The following is a 10,710-nucleotide window of genomic DNA, read 5'->3' on the forward strand; positions in this document are numbered from 1 at the left end:
GCACATCCTTTCCCTACATAACATACCTGTGATTGAGCATGTCCCGAGGGAAGCATCCCAAAAGTACATGTACTGTCCTCTGTCTCTAAGCACAGATCTTTGTTTTCAATTACCGCATTTTCACAAAGATATCCTAGTTGTTCCTTTGGGATGCAGGCTTCAGTACTAATAGTCTGCTGTTTCCCTGTATTATTGCTATATTTTGCCCAAACATCGTGTCCTATTGGTCTGACTACTACATCTTGATGGATTGCCCCTAATGCTAAAATAGGGAAAATAGCCCACACCTCTGCCTTTTGAATTGTGAATACATAGGCTTCAATTTGTTCCTTCGTGTCATCATAGGTGAAATTAACTAGTTGCCACCAAGCCTGATGTTTTAATTCGAATGAGTTGGTAGTCTCATTCTCGGCCATAATTTCTCTAATTTCTTGTGGTAAGTTTCCTGACATCCCTTCCCTGATTATATCAGAAACCACAGATTGTATCCAAAGCTGGGTCTGTACCCATTGAATGGCAATAGAGACATTTCCTTGCGGTCCTTCTACAGAACTTGCTACTGCTTGGAAATCCTGGCTAGTATGGTTGGGCAGTAAGGAGATGAGGTCAGCAGTTAATTGCTGAGATTCAGCTAGAGTAATTAGGGATGACCTTAATGGTACCTCCAGCTTTCCCAAATCAGAGGTAACTGTACTTAATTTATTAATTGGTACGTCTTGATCAATGGAGTTTAAAACTCCTAACCCAGACCCAAACCATCCTGTTAAATCTCTCCGTTTCCTCGAGTGGTGAGCTCTGGAATGCAACCATGCTTTCCATCCTTTAAGACTTTGTGAGACGAAAGGTAAGCATTCTGATTTTATCTGAGCTACATATCAGCTTGCACTTTCACCTGTACCTTCTTTAAAGAATATGTGGGATCCAGAAATAATTTCTGCTCGTTGGATTGTCTCACCTCATAAGGACCTGCGAATGAGAGGTTGTGGTATTTTATAGCACAGTTAGCTGGTTCAAACAGAGGGATGGTGGTTGGACTGGGTGCAGTAACCGTAGTGGTTGGTTTTGGGGTGGTAGATAATGTTTGTACTACTACCCAATAATCAAATGCAGTATTATTCCTTATGCATATGACTTGTAATGAGCGGTTAAGTTGTCTGCTATATTTACAATTCAGCTTTATACATTTTACAATCATCATGATACTCCTTCCATCATTTACAAGCAAATAGGACGAATTGTTCTTACAGGTAATTTCTATCTCGGTTTGATTTATCCCTTCTGCATAACAATCCGTAAGGCCCACAAAATTTGAAGTAGTGTTAGTTAAGTCTAACCAAGTTAGTTCTTCCCGTCTGTCTGAGCTCCTTATTGATATGTCGCCAGGTTGGTTTCCAGGTGTACACCCTCCATCGGGAGCATTCACACATTCCCCTCTGTGACAAGGGATCTCATCCTCCTCTTCTTTTGAATGTTTAACTATCAGAGGGCTGGGAGGATTGAGGAGAGTGCCTGATTCTATATTATATATGTGGTGGTCACGTCTATTTGAAATTAGAGTCGCTTGTCGGTATGATTTTGTCAATCTCCTTCCATCATGTACAATTCCTATGCACCGAATAATTGAACTAGCATTAAGTTGAACCTCTGCCTGAGAGTAATCTTGATAAAACACACATGCTGCCAAGTATACACACCGTTGCGGCTCTTCCAAATTGTATGCATAAATGCCAATCATCGTTACAGCGGTTTGGTACTTTTGCTTCACTTTAAACTTACATGCCATACTAACCGAACTGTTTTCTTGTATTACAAAAGATTGGGTTCGTCCTGAATCTCCCCAGTCTCTCCTAATTTGCCCATCAATTTTTAAAACTGTGTATACCTTACTTATCTCATCTGTGATATCCAGACCTACGTTACCGAGTACCCATTCCTAGTCCAGTCTTCAGGGTCAGGGACACCATTTAGATCTTGATGGGTGATGCAGTTGTCTGTCTGTCCGGCTGTGACGTAGAAGATCACCCTAATGATTTCCGAAATCGCAGCTTTGCTGGTCCAGTACCTTTGGAGGTCCATTTCTGCTCAAGCTGAGGATTCTCCTGATGCTTTGGAGTCGCCTTAGTTCTGGAATAGTGTATCCAAGCAGTTACACCTTTTACCTTTACAGCAGTATATGTAACCAGTAATACTTGGTAGGGTCCTTTCCATTTCTTTTGGAAGGGGTCTCCCACAATTGTTTCTATGTACCCATAGTCTCCAGGTTGTATATCATGTAAGGGGCCATCTAATCCCCTTCACCGAGTGCTTATTACATACCTATTAATCTGAGACAATTGTGTACATAATGCAATCATATAGTTCTGATCATAATGCTCTCCCAGTTGGTTTATATCTTCCCCCCCATATGTGAGCCCACAGGGTCTTCCATACAACATTTCAAAGGGACTCAGTTTCTCTTTAATTTTAGGTTTTACCCTGATTCTCAATAAAGCCAAAGGTAATGCTTGAGGCCATTGTAAATTGGCCTCCTGTCCAATTTTAATGATTTTTTGTTTAAGTAAATGATTCATTATTTTCTACTTGCCCACTGGCTTGCAGCCTATAAGGAGTGTGAAGGTGCCAGTTAATCTGTAGCATCTTACTCCTTGCACCATGTCGGCTACAAAATGGGAACCTCTCGCTGAGGACACGCCAGCAGGTACCCTAAATGTAGGTGTTATTTCATTAAGCAATACTTTGATCACTTCTCTGGCTTTATTGGTCCTCGTTGGGAAGGCTTCGGGCCATCCGGAGAAGGTATCTGTTAGGATCAAGAGGTACCGATACCGGCCTTTCCTTGGGAGTTCGGAAAAATCGATCTGCCTCTGTTGCCCAGGATAGTTTCCTCTATCTATCGCCCCGAATTCTACTTTATGAGTTGTCTGGGGATTATTCTGGAGGCAGACAGCACATCTTTGAGTACATTCTTTGACCCACAGTATAGAGGTTTCTACCTATTATCGCTTTCCAGAGATACGTGCATAGGGCATCTCCTCCCCAATGTGTTTTCTCATGTTCCTTTACTACCACTTGCCGTAAAGCCTTCTCAGGTATTACTATCTGTCCTTGAGGGGTTAAATAATTTTCACCCCTTAAGGTGGCATGCAAATCTTGAATCAGTTCCTGGTCTTTCTTAGAATATGAGTCTCTAGAATTAAATTCGATCTGACCTTCAGGAAAGAGGGGTTGTATGGTTACTGTACCTTGTCCTTGTTCTGTCACCCTTTTTGCCTCCTGACCAGCCAACCCGTTTCCCCTTTCTTGTTCTGTTTCTCCTTTCTGGTGTCCTTTGCAGTGCATTATGGCTACCTCCTGGGGTAGTCTGATGGCCTCTAATAGCTCTAAGATCTCCTTAGAATATTTAATCTGCTTGCCTTGGGAGGTTAATAATCCTCTTTCTTTCCATACTGCCCCATGAGCACGCACCACTTTGAAGGCACATTTAGAATCTGTCCATATGTTGATTTGTTTTCCTCAAGCCTTCTGCAATGCTCTGATGAGTGCGATAATTTCTGCTTTTTGAGCTGAAGTCCCAGGAGGTAACGGCTTCTATGACAGAGTCAAGAGTGGTTATTGCATATCCAGACTTACGTTCTCCGTTCTTCACAAAACTGCTACCATCTGTATAGCAGGATTCGGCATCGGGGAGGGGTTCTTCTTTCAAGTCAGCCCTGCTGGAATATGTGCTTTCAATCACTTCCAGGCAGTCGTGGTGGAGGGTTTCTGAATCCTCCTGGTCTGATGACAGAAATGCTCCAGGATTGCTTAGGTCAGTGTTGAGGATCTCCACATCATCCTGCTCCACTAGGATGGCCTGGTATTTGAGGAACCTTGAGGGAGATACAACCAGTGGCTCCCTTTCTGTTCCAGTACAGCGGCTACTGTAGGAGATAGATACGAACACAGCCATTTTCTGACCCAAGGTAAACTTGCGAGCTTCTTGAACGTTGATAACCACGGCCGATACTGCCCTTAAACAGCTCGGCCATCCTTTACTTACTTCATCCAGCTGTTCTGAGAAGTAAGCCACAGCTCTTCTATAGGGGCCGAGGTTTTGCGCCAGCACTCCCAAAGCCATCCCCTGCCCCTCATGTGAGAAAAGCAAGAACGGCTTGGAGACGTCGGGCAGGCCCAGAGCTGGGGCCCTTAATAGTTCTTCCTTCAAGGTCTGAAAAGCCCGCTTACCTTCCTTGGTCCATGTCGGAGTTTTTGGATTGCCCTTTATCATCTGATAGAGGGGTTTGACTAAGATGCCATAATTAAGTATCCACAGCCGACACCAGCCCGTCATTCCCAGGAAAGTTCTCGGTTCCTTGGTAGTGTGTGGCAGGGGGGTACTATAGATGGCTTTTTTCCTTTCCGTCCGTAGTTTGTGTTGTCCCCCCAATATCTCATACTGGAGATACATTACTTCTTGTTGCAAAATCTGTGCCTTTTGTTTTAATACCTTATACCCACTTAGTCCCAAGAAGTTTAAAAGGCTTACTGTCCAAGATAAGATAAACAAGAGTCGGTGGTGGTCGTTGCTATCATCAGGTCATCTACATACTGTAGAAGAATCTCTTCTCCTGGGGGAGCCGTCCATCCTTCAAGATCTTTGGCCAATTGGTTCCCAAAAATGGTAGGGCTGTTCTCGAATCCTTGTGGGAGCACTGTCCAGGTTAATTGCGATTTTCTACCTGTTTCAGGATCCTCCCACTCGAAGGCAAACAGTTTCTGGCTGTCAGGGTCTAAGGGTAGGCAGCAGAAGGCGTCTTTCAAACCTAAAACAGTAAACCACACATATTCTTCTTCAAGTCTGGTTAATAGTGTATATGGGTTGGCCACCACAGGGTGGAGATCTTCCACTATTTTATTGATGGCTCTAAGGTCTTGTACCAATCTATATAGCTTTTACCGTCAGGCTTTTGCACTGGTAATATTGGAGTGTTATATTCTGATTCACACCCTATCAACAACCCGAATTTCAAAAAATTATCGATCACTGTTTTCATTCCCTTGCGATCCTCTAATTTGAGAGGGTGTTGTTTAATTCGTACGGGCCGCACTCCAGGTTTTAATTTGACTGTTACCAGTTGCGCTGTCTTTGCTGTCCCGGGGGTTCCACCTGCCCAGACTCCAGGATATACCTGGTTCAGAATTTCGTCTGGGATCTCTTCTGATTCTTTATCTGTAAGTAAAGCTAAACTCAAAATTTCAATTAGTTCGTTCTCATTTACTTTTAACTGTATTCCCTCAGGGGTGAATTTATTTTCCGCTTGTAGTTTTTCTAAGAAATCCCTCCCAATAAGAGATTTGGGTGCTTGGGGCATGTACAGAAATGGATGCATCCCTGTGGATTTACCCTATTTAAAGGACAGTGGCTTCACGAATGACACCTCCTGTCGTTGACCTGTTGCCCTGACCACATTTATAGATCGTCCTGGGTCTATTTCTTCTAATTGTATATTTAACACAGAAAAGGTTGCTCCAGTATCCATCAAAAATTCAGTGCCGTGTGACCCATGCCCCAGCTTCATCAGAAGCAGAGGATCCCCCGGGGACTGATCCTCCAGTTTCCCCTAACCTTCTTCTAGTTCTGCAACCACTGCCCTTCCATTTCTCCTTTTCTGTGGGCAATCTCATTTCCAGTGTCCCTCCTTTTTGCATATTGCACGTTGGTGAATGCCCAACCTGGTTTGGCAGCGTGGATTCTGTGAGTTCTTTCGAGGTGGAAAGGGTTTCGCACCCCGTCTTTCTTCTCTAAGTTCTGCTATAGTAGCGGTAGAAATGAGTTCCCCTAGCTTCCATCTTTCAATCCCATTCCAATTTCGAAATACGCGCCAAGCTTCTTCCAAGAACTTTTCTATATCACACCGTTCCTCAGCCTTCAGTCTCTGGAGCTTTCTTTGGATATCATCCGGGGATTGCCCCAGGAACAGGGAAACTAGCTGCATCTTCCCTTGGTCTCTGGACGGATCCAAGGTAGTATATTTCCGCATTGCTTCCCAAAGTCGATCGCGGAACTAAGAAGGGGTTTCCATAGGGTTTTGTTTAATAGCAAATAAAGAACCCCAGTTTACTGTTTTCGGTATCCCATTTTCCAACCCGAATGCCACCCATTCCCGATATTGTCGCAAAAGTTGGCAACGGTCTGTATCATTATAATCCCACCGAGGTTTCGACTGTGGGAAGTAGTCGTTTATATCCTCCTCATCCCTTATTTGTTTCTTCCGTAACCTCTAGCAGTTTTAAGGACTAATTCTTTTTCTGTATCTGTTAGTGCGTCCAACATCAAATCCACATCCTCCCAATCTACATCTAATGCTTTTACACATGCCTTAAATCATTTTGCTGCCCCTGCTGGATCACCCCGATATCCTTTAGCTACTAATTTCCAGACATCTAAATCTCCCATAGAGAGGGGTACCTTGAGTTTTATGGGACCCGCTGCTCCTGCAGCCTCTCTCAAAGGTGCCTGAATTGCTGGTTCTCGTAACGACGCAGTCCTAGATTTAGGGTCTCGTGCTGTGGTTTTAGGAGGTGAACTAGAAGGATGTCTGAAGCTATGCCTTCGTTTTTCAGTATCAGGTTCTTTCTTTCTCCCTCTTTTGATCTCAAGTGAAGGGGGAGGGCTCAAAAGGGTCACTTTGGGTTCTTCTAATGGAAGTGGTGACCCTGCCTGTTCTTGCTCTTGTTGTCCCCTTCCCCACGCACCTATAGGGGTTACAGAATCCTCTATTCTGTCCTCATTCTCTTTATACTTTAGGCACCTTGATCCTATTGAACAAGATGAACAACCCTTCTTCATTTTACCCACTCCTGCTTTAAAGTTATCCTTTTCCAGGGTTAACACGAAAGGGTCACGGGGAGCTAAAGTTAATAGCGCACTCCTTTCGCATCTCGGGGTGCTCGCAGAGAACGAAAAACAAGTCTTCATAGACTATTTTGTCCCATTTGCCCTCTCTCCTTAAAAATAAGGCGAGTTGTAAAAGGGTATTATAATTTATGCTCCCATTCGGTGGCCATTTCTCTCCATCCTCTAATTTATACAGCGGCCACCGTTGTGTGCAGTATTCAATGAGGGTCTTTTTATCCACGCTCCCTTCCCATTGGGGGGACCCCCAATGTCTTTGCAGTGTGCTAAAATACATCCGAGGAGGGCTGCGTTTTATTTGTTCCTTCCCCAGCATATTTCCCATTATTACTGTCACACACTTCGCTCGGCTCAGGCCACTTTCATCGCCAAGAAATGGAACCACAGATTATTGCTCCACGCTCGCTTCGTACTACTCTACGTCTCCGGCGTGTCTCTGTTTCTCGGGCCTTTCACGCCATTCGCTTCGTCCGTCGCTGACCACGTCCGTCGCGGGATGGTGGAACTGCGGCTCGAAACTCCGCACTCGCTTCGCGTTAATAACACGTCTCGCTCGCTCGCGCGTTCGCAGACCTCTCGCACGACACCGAAATAGCGTCTAAGGTAAGGTCACAGTCTATCAGGCGATGTAAACGATACTCCCGGGGGCCACAGAGAGACAACCGAGCCTCTCTCCTGAAGCTCCCGAGTATCCAGAAGATACCAACCAATTTCAGGACAGAATTCCCGCGCCGGTTCCCACTCTCTTATCACTTCTCGAACTCGATTTAGAGCCTTACTCCGCTCTGTCCAATCCCAGCCCGTCCTTTCAATCCGGCCCCGCCCCGCCCGGCTCCGTTACACCCAATCCCAGCCCGTGCTTTCGATCCGGCCCCGCCCCGCCCTGCTCCACTCTGCCCAATCCCAGCCCGTCCTTTCAATCCGGCCCCGGCTCCCCGGCCCCGCCGCTCCCGTTGCCCGCAGGCCCCGATCCCGCCGCCGCCGCTCCGGGAGGCGCGGCCCGGCAGGAGGCGGAGGGATCCCGGTCCCCGCGCGGTCCCTCGGAGAGTTCCCGGCGTCGCTGCGAGCTGCGGCGGTTCCGGGCTCTGGAGATCGAACGGTGACCGGGAGCGGGCTCGCTGCGGAGGCCCAACAGGGATTGAAGCGGCGGCATCGGATTGGTGGAGCGCAGCCGGCCGGGGCGGGGTCGGATTGAAAGGACGGGCTGGGATTGGGCGGAGCGGAGCTGGTCGGGGCGCGGCCTGTCGGGGCGGGATTGGCGGGGTCGGGCGCCGCCTCGGTGCGGGATTGGCGGGACGGGACTGGCGGGGCGGGGCCGGAGGCCGTGGAGCGCGGCGGCGCGGCGGCGCTGCCGGGGCCCGGGGCCCGGGGCCCGGCTCCCCGCGGGGGTGGGGGGGCTGGGTCGGAAATACCGCGTTGTGTTATTATAAACCTAATGTCTGATGGCGACCGACGGGTAATAAAGTGTAACGCGGCGCAGTGAAGCTTTGCGGGGGGGCGGGGGCTGGTTCCTGCCCGCGGGAGGGGCTGCCCTAGTTCCCAAGCTCTTCTCCCCCCGGGCACCGGGAGGGGATTTGGGGATTTGGGGAGTGGGGTGGGGCCGTGGGACCCTCACCGGAGGTGGGGGTCCCGTCACATTTGCCCCCAAAGTGCGGGACGCTGGCATGCACCGGGCCAAACCCAATGAGATGATAGTCTCTGGGCGAAAATACACATAGCTGGAGCGAAAATACACTGGGGCTGAAATAAAGACTGTAGGGCTGGCTCTGACATACACAGCGTGGGGCTGGAGCTGAAATAAAGACGCCGGGGCTGGGCAGAAACCCCGGGTCCCGGCCGCCGGTTGTGCCCCGCGGGGGATCCCAGCCTCCCCCCCGGTGCAGGGCTCCGCCGCCGGGGCGGGGACGGGCGGAGCGGCCGCAGCACCTCCCGCCTGTCCCGGGAACGGTTCCGGGTCGCGGAGGCGGGTTCTGCGGCGGGGACCGGGAACCGGCGGCGACATGGTGGGACGGGGGGGACGGAGGAGGCGGCGGCGGCGGGGGGGGGACGCGGCGAGTCCGCGGCGGGTTCTGACCGCGCTTTCCCCCCGCAGCGGTTCCGCTTCTGCGGGGACCTGGACTGCCCCGACTGGGTCCTGGCCGAGATCAGCACCCTGGCCAAAATCGTTAAGTACCCGTGTGTCCCGTGTCCCCCCCCCCCAGCCCTCCGTCCCCCTGCCCGGTGCTCACCCCCCCCCCCCCCCGCCCCCGTTCTCCCCCCGCAGTCCTCGGTGAAGCTGAAGCTGATCTGCGCCCAGGTGCTGCGGGACCTGCTGGGGGAGGCCATCGAGGTGAGTGGGGGGTCCCCCCTCGTCCCCGGGGGTCGCCGTGCTGGAGGCGGAGTTGTAGCGCTCTAGTTGCATCATTAGCAATAGCCCTGATTTTCGTATTCTTAATGCAAGCCTCGGGGTTCAGAACGCTACCGGCCGGTACTTGTAGTAATAAATATGGATGCTAAGGATTATTAGTATTAATGCCGAGGTAAAAATTCTTAGGGTTAACGTTGGTAGTGAGCGTGTTAGGCGGCCGCGCGGTACCTGGCGTTTGCCCTGACGTCCCGGCGCTCTGCTCTCCCGCAGTATGAGAAGATCCTGAAGCTGACCTCCGACGCCAAGTTAGGTGAGCGCTGCTGCCCCAGCCCCAAACGGGGTCCCCCCGTCCCCGGGAAGCCGCGCTCCGGGGACGGGCAGCGATCCGGCAAGGGACGCCTTCCCGAGGCGGCGGAGCTAACCCTCCGTCCGGCCCGCAGAGTCGGGGGACGTGAAGGCCACCATCGCCGTCCTCGGCTTCATCCTCTCCAGCGCCGCCAAGCACAACGTGGACAGCGAGTCCCTCTCCAGTGAGCTGCAGCAGCTGGGGCTGCCGAAAGGTAACGGGGAGGGGGGACACCCCGGGGGTGTCACCAAGGGCTGGACCTGGTGGGACGTGCTGGGGCTGAGCTGGCAGCCCCCGGCGCTGCCGCCTTCACGCCCAGACCCGGTGCGGGACGGCAGCCACGCCGTCCTCCGTCACCTCCCCTCTGTGCCGTCCGTCCTGGGGGGGGCTCCGCCGGGTGCTTCACCAGGGTTTGGCCGCAGCGGGGCTGGGGTCAGCGTGTGGTTTTCTTGTCTTCTCTCTTCTGGCCCCGGGCAGAGCATGCTGGCGGGTTGTGCCGGTCCTACGAGGAGAAGCAGAGCTCCCTCCAGGACAGCCTCAGGGCCTGCAGCCTGAGACGTGAGTGCGGGCCTTGGGAGGTTTGGCGACCGTTTTGGGGGGTGGGTTTGGGGTTGATCACCCTTCCCGAGCGCACGCCGGGGTGCTGACGCCCGCCTGCCCACCCTAGTGAGCCAGCTGGGCTCGGTGGGCTGGCGTGTGGATTACACCCTCAGCTCCAGTGAGCTGCGGGAGGTCAACGAGCCCCTCGTGCACCTGACCTTCAACCTGCGGGACGGGCAGCGCGGCGGGACGGCGGCCGTCCCCGTGGTCCTCTCGGCCGACAAGTTCCGGGTGCTGCTGGCAGGTGAGGCCAGAGGATGGGGCGGGGGGGCACCGGGGAACCCCCTCGGCCCAGGGGGGGGTGGTGGTGGTGTGTGTGTGGGGGGATGATGCCGGAGCCGGTTCCCCCACCGCCTCCATCCTCTCCCCGCAGAGCTGAAGCAGGCCCAGGCCCTGATGAACACCCTTCTCTGAGGAGCCAGGGCAGGACCCGATGCGCCCCGCTTTGGGGAGGGGTGTGTGTGGGGGGGGGGGGGGGAAGGCGGGGGCAAGCTTTCCCTGTGCCCCCGGTAGCGGGGGGGA

At 51.8% G+C, this 10,710-nt stretch overlaps 1 protein-coding gene across 1 annotated transcript; it reads left to right on the forward strand.

Annotated features, from left to right (window-relative positions):
- The first annotated feature begins 8,717 nt into the window (after positions 1-8,717).
- Positions 8,718-10,703, forward strand: COMMD4 (COMM domain containing 4). Its single transcript, XM_049812400.1, has 8 exons — positions 8,718-8,898; positions 8,988-9,059; positions 9,159-9,224; positions 9,513-9,552; positions 9,683-9,802; positions 10,066-10,146; positions 10,256-10,432; positions 10,562-10,703. The coding sequence occupies exons 1-8, from the start codon at positions 8,896-8,898 to the stop codon at positions 10,600-10,602; spliced, it is 600 nt and encodes a 199-aa protein (XP_049668357.1). The 5' UTR covers positions 8,718-8,895; the 3' UTR covers positions 10,603-10,703.
- The last annotated feature ends 7 nt before the right edge of the window (positions 10,704-10,710 follow it).

Source organism: Accipiter gentilis, chromosome 10 (genome assembly GCF_929443795.1).
Source record: "Accipiter gentilis chromosome 10, bAccGen1.1, whole genome shotgun sequence".
NCBI classification, from domain to species: domain Eukaryota; kingdom Metazoa; phylum Chordata; class Aves; order Accipitriformes; family Accipitridae; genus Astur; species Astur gentilis.

What these genes read in the sequence shown, in the direction of transcription:
- COMMD4 (XM_049812400.1), top strand. An exon ending in TCAGCACCCTGGCCAAAATC is followed by an intron (nt 9,060 to 9,158) that starts GTTAAGTACCCG and finishes CTCCCCCCGCAG; the next exon opens with TCCTCGGTGAAGCTGAAGCT. An exon ending in CAGGGCCTGCAGCCTGAGAC is followed by an intron (nt 10,147 to 10,255) that starts GTGAGTGCGGGC and finishes TGCCCACCCTAG; the next exon opens with TGAGCCAGCTGGGCTCGGTG.